The following is a 14,558-nucleotide window of genomic DNA, read 5'->3' as shown; positions in this document are numbered from 1 at the left end:
TAGCCCATTAAGCTGAAATGACGATGGTATTTTTCATATTTCTTAGGTTTTTAGCTCCCCCCCTCCCCAAAAAACGAAACCTGTTAAAAATAATACTAGATGAGATTTACACTTTTCGAACTAAAATTTCACTTGTTCTTATTCTCTTTTACAAAAATTAGGATGCCTCTAAAATTTCACAAAAACAATGCTGATAAAAAAAAAAAACTTTCACAAAAATAGGTAGCGATAAAAAAATCCTGGATTGGCCCCTGCTTTATCACTCAGGGAAATATCAGGGAATATTGAAAAAATAACAAAAAGTCAGGGAAAATTGATCAAATGAAGGAATTTTTTTTTTCTTTGCCAAACGAAGTACTTTAGTTCCCTACAAATTTTCCACCAATTATTTGTTTCATTAAAATTGAATTTTGACTGAAAATCAAATTTGTTTTTTGCCATGGTATTATTCGCTGTCACTTCAGATTACACGCAGGATTTTTTTTTTTTTCAGACTTGAAAACTCTTTTATTTTATAACCATCTTATACATATAAAATCTGAGTATCTATCTATCTATCTATGTCCAAGCTTCTTCTCCCGAACGACAGTGAACTGACCATCGAACCAGGTATCGATGGATTCGTAATCCTCCCGTCTTCATGTTTAGCTATTTAACATAATCCTCCGATAATAATGAGCGGAGATATCAATTAAAAACTATTAATTATGACTCTTAGATTTCAAAATAAAATCCCTATTTTTCGAAGGCTTTCCTCCATTTAAATTATTATTCAGTGCTTCATCTCAACTTTCCGCAACAATGCTTTTATTAAAATGTATGTGAGCGTGAAGAAAATCATTGAGATGAAAGATCTGTTGCCATTTTTTTTCTCGAATATGCTCAGGTAAAATTCTTGTTTTTGTTTTGAGGCTTTTCCTGTAATCAGGGGATTTAAAATGTTTACTTTATGGGGGTTTTCCGCAATCTGCCACAAAATTTCACTGACTTTTTTTTTTTGGTTCAAGCCTGAGTGTTGAACTCGCGTCACTTGACATAACTTTTATTTTCGAGGTGGACCGTGCAAAGCCGGGCGACGCAGCTAGTATACATATATATTTTGAAGTTATTACTAATTGTTTTTTCATTTAAATGTTGTTTGTTACTAAAGTAATCTATGATTTTTTTTTCGACAACAAATGAAATCATTAGAAATTGAGTTGTGTAAATAAGTGAACATATTTTTATTATTTTTTAATAGTTTAAATGCTGTATCCATTCATTAAAACCTAAGTTCTTGATTAAGGAATAGCTCAATATGACTGGTTGTTGGAAGATTTCAATTTGTTTTACATAAATATGTCTATTCTGCCCTGTGCGGGTAAAGGGTAGTAACAGCAGTTTTTTTTTTTTTTTGCATTTTTGTCATTCTATGGTACGTTATCTTTACTGTTCATTCTCACTTATTTGGTTTACGCTGAAAAAGAGGCGCGAAAAAAGTCTTAATTCTAACATTGTTAGTACTGAATCCACCACACATTTCTTCAAATATCTCGAAAACTAATGTCTGCAAATACTGCCCTTTACTTGGAGACGGCAGTATTATTTACGTAAGTCAAACTACATTACTTCTATACTTTAACTATCACTTGTTATTCTTGCAGCAACAATCATACTGCTTGAAATTTCAGTTTAAGATTATTTCCATTTAAATTTTTTAGTTTTATCATGATTATAGATATGTCTTTAAGAGTGGTTTTAATAATTTCTTACAATTCTTATTTCCTATTAAGTTTTAGATTTCCTATAATATTTCTTTGTTGATAATTTAAGTAACTATTTTTGCTTTTTTGCCAAAAAAAAGAAGCATCTTTTCAAAATATATTTTTAATTAACAGCTTAAACCGTTTTAAACATTGCATTTTATTTAATATGCAATGCTTTTCAGGCAAAGAAAGGAAACCATTATTATAAGTAATGTAAATCAGGGGAATTTGGTGAACTTAATCAGGGAAAAGTCAGGGAACTTTTTTTTCCAGTTCCTGTCGCCACCCTGAACAATGTGACTGAAAACCACTGAACATTTGCAATGTTAGATTTTTTTTCTTTTCTGGATTTCCATAAATTACTCCTTGCTCTGTAATTGTGGTCATGTGAAGAATATTTTTGAGATCACACAACCCAGTAAATATTCAATCCGAAGTTTACTTACGATGACAGACATTAAACTAATCTTTATACTGCTACAGGTGCAAGATTGCAAGTGGTTGCAGAGTGTTTTGTTCCCACCGCCCTCAGGGTTGGCAAAAACCCGGGTTTTTTTAAAAACGCCCATGGACCCAGGGTTTTTTGGGTTTTTTTAAATAAAACCCAAAAAAAAACCCAACTAAAGCTGGGTTTTTTAAAAGAAATGTGGGTTTTTTTATCTTTTTTTAGGGGAAAGGTGGGGTACTCATAGCATATTGTAGCATAAGTATATGGACAAAGCACAAAAATTGTCTTGTTAAAAAAAGCTGGAAAATTCAGTGTTTTCTGAAGAAAGGTATAAAAGACGACAAAATTCAAGAATGGTGAAGTTTCAGATTTTTTTAGTTTGCATGATTACCAACAGTTAAGGCAAAGTTACTTCTTGAGTGATAAAATCTATTGTTTATTTGTTCGTTTTTCATTTCGACATTTTTTTTTTTTTGTATTTTACTTTATTGTATTTCATTTTGTTATGCAAAACTACTGTAGAACCTCAAGTAGTTTAAATCCCTTTTTACTGAATTCCAGCTTAATCAAGACATTTCATTGAATTTTATGTTGCCTGTTTTTCTATTTCTGTGTACAGAGTAAGAAATATTAAACTTTTTCGTAAGATAATGAAAATACTGTACATCCTATTCCGTTTTCTGTCCGACCATTTGTAAAACCTGTTAATTTCTAAAAAATATACCTTGTTTATTCGAGTTTTGTGACGTGTTGGTTTGCAGAAAATAATTCACATGAGAGCCTTTTAGCTAAAGTAGTATCCTTTGTACAATTTGCAAATATTGAGAAAATCTGACGTGACAGGACTTAGTCAAGATAATTTGAGTTCCTTATTGACCAGTTGAAGGAAAATGTTAAATATATTTATTTAAAATCTTTGAAACATTTTTTAATGCCCTTAAGAGTTAAGAAATACTATTAAAGTTCAAAATTCATTTTTTATGTCCATTGCCTATTGTGAAGAAGAAATAAAAAAGAAGTTTAAACTGTAAAAGTATTATAGTAAAATTAATTATTTTTTAAAAAACAGTTCTCAGAAAATTTTAAAAACCCAAAAGTGGGCTAAATAATGGGTTTTTTTAAATGGGTTTTTTCAAAAAAAACCATTGGGTCCAATCCGGCCAACCCTGGCCGCCCTGCAATATGATGTTTTAAAAAAATGGTACTATTTGTTTTTAATTCCAATTTTATAATTTAGGTCAGACTGTTGCTGTTACCTCATAAAAGACAGAAGTTCAAAACCAAGATCCGAACAGGTAGCAAGCCACAGTTCAATGAAAGCTTCATATTTAATAGGATATCTCCAGGTAAACAGTAAATTGCTTCCTTATTTATTTATTTTTAATACAGTCGGACCCTGATTTAATGAATTCACGGGGACCGAAACTTTTTTACGTTAAATCAGGGCTTTTTGTAATATCGGGGTGAGATAGAAAACACACTTACCTTAATCTAAAAGCCCTAATGATAAACTGCGCAAAAATATCCATGATTAGAAAGTATGCTTTTTATTCAGCACTAGTGGTACCCGCACGGCTTTGCCCGTAATAGAAAAATTAAAAGATCTTTTGGTTCGCCTGTATATTTACAAATAATGTATGGTGAATTTTCTCGCCAGTTGGCTAGTACCTATGTTACAGTTCCACGTTATGATAATTTCGTATCTCACCAATTGGCTTGTGCCCATGTTACGGTTCTACATTATGATAATTTCGTAATTTACTCATCCATCTAATGATAATTTTGTTCTTAAAATTGGAATAGAAAAATAACCACATCGAATTTTTAAAAAATCACTTCGAGGTGCCCACCCCCATGCTACAAACTAACTTTGTGCCAAATTTCATAAAAATCGACCGAAAGGTCTAGGCGCTATGCGCGTCACAGTGATCCAGACATCCTACAGACATCCAGACATCCTCCGGACATCCATACAGAAAGACTTTCAGCTTTATTATTAGTAAAGATTCGACGACTTATTACACACTAGTTAATTTTAAAATACTGAGTAGCAGATGTTTGACAATTTCCTTGATACTTGACTCGAAATAGCTCTCTTTCAACTTTATGGAGATAAGAAAATACTCTGTCATTTACAGCCTGCTACATGAGATATGATTTTACAGTTTCCATGCCATGTGAAGCATTTGAAAAAGTAACAGTTTCAACTTACCGACGGTTTTAGACATCTTATCGCGCCCTAGCGAGCACGTTTCAAGAGCATTTTAAACTTATTTTTCTGATGCTAAATGCTCGTTGTCAAATGGTCTCAGGCACAGGATGGTAGCTAGGTATTGATAGAAGGTAGTGCACTTGGTTTACATGGCAAGTTCCCCCAAAATGTTTTTTATGGGTAAGAATTTCACACATCTTACTCATGACCAGGGTTCGTACGCTCCTTCAAAACTCCTCCAATACTCCTTCACTTATGAAATTTTTTTGGAGGGCTCTTCAAACTCCTTCATTTTGGTTTTAACTCCTTCAAAACTCCTTCTTTTAAAGTTCAAGACTACATAATTTTCCTCTATGACAGTAACTTAATTTGCTTTGATCGATCACTAACGTTCGTCACAAGGACGATTTTAATGTGCTTTCGTGCATTAATTTTTTTTATAAAGATGTGATTTACAAATTGACTGTTATAGTTAAGTCGTAAAAGTTGATGGTTAGAAGACTAAAACATTTCATAAGTGAAGTAAAACTTGCTGGTGATTGGCTATTTTTTCAAGTTTTATCATTATTGTTTTTCCCACCCAGCAGCAAAAGTCAGGTTGTGTAATTATTATTTAAATATTTAAAAATACTTACATAGATGTACTGTGTTAAGTGATTGTGTTAAGAAAAAACAATTGTTTAGTTAATCGTAGTTATGATATTGAAAAAAGGGTCATCCACTAGCGATGTCATGCCCTGAAGGGAAGACAGGTTCATGAAATTGTGACAAGGGGAAGAAAGAGGGTGACAAAAAGTGACATAACACAGTTATTATAACAATATGTTTATTAAAGGTATTAAATGTGACAAGAGGAGGAATAAGGTGAAGTATGACACTTTGTGACAAAGGGGGAAGGGGGTCAAATATGTTGGAAAAAAGTGAGACATCGTTTAAAGAAAGCCCGTTGGTACTCCTCCAAAGTCTCATTTTACTCCTTCGAAACTCCTCCAAAACTCCTTCATTTTATTTCTGAAATTGAGCACGAACCCTGATGACCCAGAACCATCAGATGGTTAATGAGAGTTTCATTATCGCCTTCTGCATCAGACTCGCTCTTCATTGGTTGCCCCCTCGCCCGTTAAAAATGGCTGATTCCAAGAAAAGTCTTTTTCTGCTTCGGACAAAATGGTCGTATCATTTGGAAAACTATCCAATATTTCCTAACTGAAATTAACAAAAGAAATATTTTTTCGGATGTTAAAATAATTTGTCAATTTAGGGTTTATTATTCCGTAAATAGGGATTTTTGCAATTATTTTAGTCATGGGAAAAAGAAAAATTTGCGAAATTCGTTAAATAGAGGTTCGTTAAACCAGGGTCCAACTGTACCTGTGAACTTTATGGTAAATGTTTACCATTTTAAATTTTCCTTAAGCAAGTTAAACTGATTGAAATGTTTGTTTGAATTTAATTAGATCATTTAGTTTCACCCAAAAGTAAAATATTAATTTGTGGGAGGTATCATCAATAGTGACAACTAAGGTTTGCTCATATAGTACAAGGGTTAGCTTTTTGGTGTGAAAAACTGGTTTTTGATGTGACAAAAATGATGTGCATCAAAAATTAGTTGAAGCTGTCAAAACCTAAATTGATGCTAAGAGGGCAAATTTTATATGTAAAGCATTTTTTTGAGTTCATATTACAGGGTTCGTACGCTCCTTCAAAACTCCTCCAATACTCCTTCATTTGGGAAATTTTTTTGAAGGGCCCTTCAAACTCCTTCATTTTGGTTTGAACTCCTTCAAAACTCCTTCTTTTTTAGTTGAAGACTACATAGTCTTCCTCTATGACAGTAACTTAAAATACATACTTTGATCGACAACTTAACTTTGTCACAAGGGCGAAGGTATAAGGGTGATGAAGGGGTGAAAATATTATTAGATGACTAAGACATTTCATAATTGAAGTAAACCATGCTTAAATGGGGGCTTGTCTATTTTTCAAGTTTTATGATTATTGCATTTCCTTCCACCACACTCTCAGCTGCAAAAGTCGGTTTCTCTAATTATTACTTAAAGATACATAAATAGATGTACAGTAGAAGACCGTTATAACGCCGACCTGTATAACACAATTCTCTATAAACCGCACTACTTTTCAGAAGTAAACAATAGGTTTTGAAGTTTAAAAAATTCCTCTGTTTTTGCTTTGCAAAAGTAAAAATTGTTAGGCAAATTAAATCTAGAATGTTTTTTATCTTTCCATCTTATTTCAAAGCTTTTAAATTGAAAATTAGTACTTACAGTAAATAGAAAATACCAGATGGCTCTTGAAAATGCAGCTTTTATGCAAACCATGAAGCTAGCAGAAGTGCAGGATAATGCACTTTCTTTTGATTGTGAAACATATTTATTTGTGGACAACTAATTGTAATATTGGTGCTTTAATACTCATTGCAGATAAAACTCATTCTGAAGTGCTACTATATAGATATATTCTGAATATTAGTTTCAAAATTTGAAATGATCTATATAACGCAAAAACCTGTATAACGCAAAAGCTCTGGTCCCAAGGTGTGCGTTATAACGGTCTTCTACTGTACTATATTAAGTGATTGTGTTAAAAACATAATTTTTTAGCGAATGGCAGTTATAATATTGTAAAATGGGTCATCCACAAGTGATGTCATGCCTTGAGGGGGAGACTGGTTCACGAAATTGTGACAAGAGGAAGAGAGAGGGTGACGAGAAGTGACATCACACAGTTATTGTAACAATATGTTTATAAAAATGACAGGTGACAAGAGGGGGAGTAAGATGAAGTTTGTGACAAAGGGGGTAGGGGGTCAAAGATGTTGAAAAAAAAATGCGACAACATTTCAGGACAGCCCATTAGTATGTACTCCTTCAAATCCTCATTTTACTCCTTCAAAACTCCTCCAAAACTCCTTCATTTAATTACTGAAATTGAGTACGAACGCTGTATTAAATTTACTCCACCAATTTCATTAAAAAAGTAATGGATTCAAAATAATCTTTTTGAATTGACTTCATTTATGTTGATTTGTTTACTTTTATATGAAAATTGCAATGTTTAACTTTAGTAAACACGTTCATGCAATCATAAAACACATTTAAGGTTTTATGAGTGTTTGATATGACCTAAATTAAAAAATGACATAGAATGAAACAACACTTGGTTGGTATTGAGATTTCAATGTCAAATCCACACAGAGAAATAAATTGTTTTTCCTTCACCATCTTTGATATTTAAATTTTTAAGCTTAGACCTCTATTTAAAACTCAAAATTTACTGTCTCATATGTCCATTGCAGTACATTTGATATAGTACACTGCTAAAAAAATAATTGTTATTAGCATTAAATGTAAGTAAGGTAAGGGCACCATTAACAGACATGTTATGACATCACAATCAGGTTAACTCAATTTTCTGAGCCTTTTAATGTATTTAGACTTTTCAAACTATTTTTCTCTCACGCAATTACATCTCTTTTAACTAACAAATAAAACACTGTTGGGAATCGAATCACTCTTTTGATTTTAACTCTTATCAAATTATACAAAAATGCCCAATTCGTTACATCTTGATTTTTGGGAATCTTTCCACATCCTGAGGAACCGTTCTAATTTAGTTAACGATCTTACTGCAATTCCCTATTTTTCTTCTGTGTGAACTCCTTTGTTAAAATTGGTTTAGTTTCTCTATTACTTTTATGTATACGTCGTACATTTCTTACTTTTAGTTTTTTCATTTTTTGCTTTCTTATTTCGTTTTGTGATTAACTAATTCCAATATGTTTATACCTTCACTTTGTTTTTCCTGCATTTCTCCATTTGATACATTGCTTCCATACATAGTTTCTCCCGCTGTAAATTTTTTGCTAATTTATGCAGAGTGGTTTAATTTTTGGACTTTTTGCATTGTTTATGGGTTTTCTTGGAAAATTTATTACTTAACGGTTTTTTCCTGATGGAATTATATAATAAATTATGCCTCCAGGTATCATTTTATCTTTTTTTGTTTTTGTTTAATTTCTATTTTTTGATATTTATACTATCTCCTGTTCCACCATGTTACTTTCTCGGATGACTTTTCATCCAGAAGCTCACACTTCTTAGCATTGAAAAAGGTGTTCCTTGTAACACCGAAACACGTGTCTGCAATAATTTTGCAATTTTTGTGCTTCACAACGTTGGATTACTAACTGTTCTAATCTCTTTTAACGTTTGGCTGCTTCTGGATCCTATGAATTGGTTAATTCTATTTTTATTTGCTTGATTTCGAAAAAAGGTCCGACCCCCAGTAACATACAAAAAAAATAATGATGATACACAGCAACAGACAGGATGAGGAAAGGATGAGTAATGGGCAGAATTCCCCTTTTCTCTTTAGAATGTGCAAAAGTTCTTTATTTTTAGATCTAAAGCTTTATTAAATTCAAATGAACATGAAACACTGACAGACCTCGTGGTGACTGTTCAGAACCTTCCACCACTGCCTTTCAAATACCAACCAGTGGCGGATACAAGGGGAGGGTCACGGGGGTCATGACCCCCCCCCCCCCCCCGACAATATTATCCGTTCCCATTGTGTTCAAGCACATGATGAATAAAATGTAAACGGTTTTAGTAATATTTTCAATTCATTATTGTTTTTAAAGTAAATATTTAAAACATTGCTCTTTGTTTCATTGCTTATAAAATTAATTAATAACGTTCATGCTCTACTAAGTACTTTATTCTTACCGATATGGTGCTTTTTATTGACCCACAAGCAGTTTCAAAAATTTTTAGTATGTAAACCGTAAAATCGCTCATGGGGGGGGGGGGATTCTCCAGCATGACCCCCCCTAAAATGGCAGTCTGTATCCGCCCCTGATACCAACTGCCACGTTAAATTCACTCTGATAACAGTATTTGGTTGCACCGTATTCATGGGTCACGGCAACATCGGTTGAACTCGCCTAAAATTCTCATTATTTAATATCAAACTTACGACTGTGTTACGGGACCCTTGTCTGTTACTGGTGCCGTCACACATACTACATTTAAAAAATGAGCTGATGTGTGCATCACATGACTTCCTTTTACTCCAATTTAATGTCATTTTCTCATTATTGGCAGTTTTAATGTGATTCAATAGTTTACTCTCTAAATGTCACCAACAGTGGCCAAATTAAAACCAGATTAAAAGAAAAAAAAACGCCAAATTTTCACCAAGTTGGCAACAAAACTTAGCAGCCAAAAGACTGGTGATATATCGCCAAGTGTCCGCCAAATTATAACACCACTTGAGTTTACATCGAAATTAACAATGATTAACAAAAGACCCCCTTTGGAGCATCCAAATGCAACCAAAAAGGGAGATGCACAACTAAACCCCTCTAGGAGTCTACGTACAAAATTTCAACTTTCTAGGACCGTTCTTGAGTTATGCAACATACATATGCACATACATACAGACGTCACAAGGAGACTCGTTGTTTTTTTCTCATGAATCGACAAAATGGTTATTTTGCATGCCTATACGTTCTTAGGCACTTATCCACGTGTGGTCGATTCGAAAAAAACCCAACATTCATTCGGGGGTGAGCAAAATGGAAACTAAAACTCATTTTTGAGTGAAAATTTTTTCGCAAATGCAATACTTCCTTTTTTGTAAAAGGAAGTGAAAATATAAAATCAATATAGTTTTCCAGGGTTCGTACGCTCCTTCAAAACTCCTCCAATACTCCTTCATTTATGAAATTTTTTTGAAGGGCCCTTCAAACTCCTTCATTTTGGTTTTAACTCCTTCAAAACTCCTTCTTTTTTAGGTAAAGACTACATAATCGTCCTCTATGACAGTAATTTAAAATACTTCGATCGACAACTTAACTTTGTCACATGTGCGAAGGTATAAGAGCGATTTTAATGTAGTAATTTGATATATTTTTTTGCATAAAGTGATTTATAAATTGGTTCTAGAAGTCGTAAAAGTGGAATGTGAAAATATTATTTGATGACTAAGACATTTCATAAGTGAATTAAATCATGCTTTAATGGTGCTTGGCTATTTTGTCAAGTATTATGATTATTGCTTTTAACTCTACCGCACCCTCAGTAGCAAAAGTCAGCTTGTTCAATATTTGAATACTGAAAAATACATTAGTAGATGTAATATATTAATTGATTTTGTTAAAAGAGCAATTGTTTAGTAAATTGCAGTTTTGACATTGTAAAAAGAGTCATCCGCAAGTGATGTCATGCCTTGAGGGGAGACGGGTTCAAGAAATTGTGACAAAGGGAAAAGAGGGTGGCAAAAAGTGACATCACACAGTTATTATAACAATATATTTAAGAAAAATAGGACGTGACAAGGGAAGGAGATAGGTAATGTGTGGCAAAGGGGAAGGGGTTCAAATCTGTTGAAAAAAAGTGACAAATTTATATATATATAAGGATGACCCAAAAATACTCCTTCAAATTCTCATTTTACTCCTTCAAAACTCCTCCAAAACTCCTTCATTTAATTTCTAAAATTGAGTATGAACCCTGTTTTCTAAAGCTTTGTTGTTGAAAAATTTGAGCATAAATTCTTTGAAGCTCTAATTTTGTTTTTCCATGCTTTAATGCTTATAGAAGAGCTAAATAGCATGGGAGTAAGATTTCGCTTGAATGGATGTGAAAGAATGAGACGTGAACATCTCATTGGTGAATGCATTGTTCCCTTCTCTGCAATCCGCATGGATCAGCAAACTACTTTATGGTTGACCTTAGAGCCAAGATCAAATATTGCAGTAAGTTTCATATTGATATTTTTCCTGGAACTTCTTGTGGGTTTTTTTACATGATAAACTTTTGATTATTTTCACTCATTCAGTGACTAAAAAGAAGTTATGTTTAATATTTTCTTTTATTGCTTGCAAAAAAAGTTACATTAGGGGAGACCATGGTAAAGTGGATACCCCGGGCAAAGCGAATATTGCCTGTAACTCCCAAATTGTTCGTTGACCAGCAGCCACGTTGTCGTAGCAGAAGTCCTGCTCCGTGTGCAGCAAACACGTCTGGACGAGTCCGCCAATGAACGGACAAAGTATGTTTTTGAGAAAATAATATTAATTTGTAGAGCTAAGTGTTTTGTTCATCCACTATAATATTAAAATCTGTTCGCGTCCGTCCGTCTGTCTGTCTGTCTGTCTGTCTGAAGATCGATCTTCTAGAGAACCACTGCGAATCGGGAGTCGAACAAGATACCGATCAATTAGAAATTTTCCAAAGAAAACAATAGGACCAATCTCGTAATTGTTCGACTTTAATTAGTGGAGATATTAATTAAAACGTTAATTAACATAACGTTATTCATTAATTTTTATTTCTTTCCTGTTGCCATTTTGCATATGCGTGAGCAAATAAAATTCTAATAATTGTGTCAAAAGAGATTTTTTTGGCTGCTGTCCAAATCTTAAAACAACGTTTCCATCTAGAATTTCATTTTTAATTAGTTTAAAATTGGTTGCTCTATTCGGACATTTATCGTCTGTCCTTTCTTATTTTTTCACATTCAACGTTCTTAACTCTTTTCGGCATATGAAAAATGTTTCTTTAGTAATGTTTATTGATTGAAGTGTAAGTTTATCATTCACCGGCCTCATATTTGGGTACATTTAGGATGTGCGACTAATTATGTTTATTTTGTTGGACTTTTTTCCGTCACATGGGTGAGTTTTCGAATTGTAATAAATCTCTTTTTCCTTCCTGTTTCGATTTTTGCAATACAGTTTGTATCGTTAAAAGAACACGTTAAATTAAGATTGTTTGGATTTCTTTAAGTGAAACAGAGTTGAACAAAAAAGATTGTTTTTAAGGATTTTAACTAAAGCTTAATTGGAATCTGATGGCTTGATATTAAATTAATGCTTATTGGTATTTAATAAGTCTTGGTGCTTTAGTTTCACGTAATCAACAAAAAAGTGTGTGTCATTTTATGTAAAAAGCTGATTGTAATTGTGCATAAATATTTCAGATATATTCTATCAGATTTAATTCAGTTTAAAGTGAGCACATATTATAGTTGAGAATGCATATATTTTCATCATTTGTGCTAATTGAAAATACTAATAACTTGTAACTTTAATACTATTTGTGACAGGATCTTTGTTATGAGTAGGATTTTACGCATGATAATGTAGCTTTCAACTATCCGTGGACGGCGAGTTTAGATGCTCTGTTTTTTTAGTAATTTGGGATAACCTCAAAAATGTACCTTAAGGGCAAAGCGGATTGGGCAAAGTGGATACCATATTCACTTTGCCCGGTCATGACAGTTCACTTCATCCAAACCTTGAAGTCCTTTAATTTTGTGATCTCAAGATAATGCTACCATTGAAGACAGTTCTTATACTCTCGTGGGGTCTGAAATCTCTCATAGGGGAGGGGGGAGACTCCCTTGGTGTCCAAGGCATGTTCTCGTCGCTTCATCCAAACCTGGATATTCTAAGAACTACTGTAGTCTCTACGAGCTATTCCTCAGTCTGCTAAACCAATAACAACAAGATAGAAAGATCTACACTCCTGACAAGAACTCCAGTAAAGGAAGATTAGAAACAAAAATTTGAAAAAGCAAGAAAGAGATCATTAAGTCACTAGATGTTTCGACTAAAGCTTCTCAAAGGACTGTTAAAATGACTACTATCAAAAAGACTAAATCAAATATTTCTGCCACAATACATAAAACTGCAAAATAGGATAATATAAAGATAGAAGGAAAGAAATTTGAAGATTTAAGGTGCATTTTCTGTGGTGAAATGTAAATTGAAAAAGATGATCCGCCGACAAAAAACTGTACACAATGTCATGTTCATACTCTAGTGTCAGGAAGAGTGTTCAGCATTCGAAAATGGTGATGAATTTTATTTGCGATAACTGCAATGACTAGTAATGTAGCAGGAAAATGTTTTTTTTTATTAATATGCTCCTATAATTTTGGATGTTGATTTTTCTTAGTTTAATTTTTTTGTCTGCAATTATTAGTAGCGTAGCAAAAATGTTTTTTAATGTGTTCCTTTAATTTTCAATGTGTATTTTATTTTTAAGTTCATTTTTTTTATTTGTAATAACTACAGTAATTAGCACAGTAGCAAAAAAATGTTTTTTAATATGTTCCTTTAATTTTCAAAGTTTATTTCATTTTTAAGTTCAATTTCTTTGTTTGTAACTACAATAATTAGCATTGTAGCAAAAAAAAAAATGTTTTTTGAATTTGTTCCTTTAATATTCAATAGTTATTTTATTTTTAATGTTTAGTTTTATGACAAAAAATGTTGTTGTTCGCTTTGCCCTAGTACTGAATCCACTTTACCCGGGGTGTCGGGCAAAGTGGATATTCATGCCATTGTTGAAAACTGGTCTTATATCTAAAAGTTTTATTAATATTAAGGACAACCGTTATTGCATTACGTAAGTTCATTAAATGAAGAGTGATTATAAATATTTGTTTCAATTTCACCAGTTATAACTAAACGACAGTAAGCAAGGAAAGCTTAAGGTATTCACGTTGCCCGGGTTTCCCCTATGTAATGAAGGAAGAAACAAGTACAGTGAAAGCTGTGTAAGTTGACCACTTGTGGTGCACTACTTTAGTGGTCAACATAAACAGGTGGTCAACTTACAGAGGTTGATTTTTATAATAAGAGCTGATTCCGTGCCTGAACAAAGTGGTCAACTTACAAGGGTGGTCAACTTTACAGGTTTTACTGTACATTGAAAATTCTGTAGTCTTAGCGTAAAGGATTCTGACTCGGAGGGATAAACTTGGAAAAAGGTTGAAATTGTTTTTTTTTTAAAGGAAAAATTAAAAAGAGTACTTAAAAGGATCTAGGGTAGGGTAGAACTGAAAGGTATGGGACAGCTGTATTTATGTGCCAGAATAAAAATGAAAAAAATATTTCTAGCCGGTCAAGTAGTCATAGCAGTTTTAGACTCAAGGCTTGATTCTAACCTGCTGGACAAGCTGGAATATGATTTTTTCCTCTCATTTTATTTCTGCATAAATAAAGAGCTGTCCCATTCTTCCCAATTCTCCTCCATTTATTTTGCTATCAATTTAATGAACCTAGTAGCTAAGTAGCAATACCTAACAGAAATAGTCTCTTCTGATTTTGATATGAAAT

General features: G+C 33.0%; 1 protein-coding gene across 1 annotated transcript in view; it reads left to right on the top strand.

Annotated features, from left to right (window-relative positions):
• LOC129235123 (synaptotagmin-14-like) overlaps nt 1–14,558 on the top strand; it is a 50,266-nt gene that overhangs the window by 24,506 nt on the left and 11,202 nt on the right. Inside the window, exons 6-7 of the mRNA XM_054868811.1 lie at nt 3,431–3,539; nt 11,029–11,186. Of these exons, the coding sequence (XP_054724786.1) occupies nt 3,431–3,539; nt 11,029–11,186 (267 nt within the window). The remainder of the gene's footprint in view (nt 1–3,430; nt 3,540–11,028; nt 11,187–14,558) is intronic.

Source organism: Uloborus diversus, chromosome 2 (assembly GCF_026930045.1).
Source record: "Uloborus diversus isolate 005 chromosome 2, Udiv.v.3.1, whole genome shotgun sequence".
In the NCBI taxonomy this organism is placed as follows: Eukaryota; Metazoa; Arthropoda; class Arachnida; order Araneae; family Uloboridae; genus Uloborus; species Uloborus diversus.
Note: the sequence above shows the minus strand (reverse complement) of the source record. Positions and strands in the feature narration are given on the sequence as shown.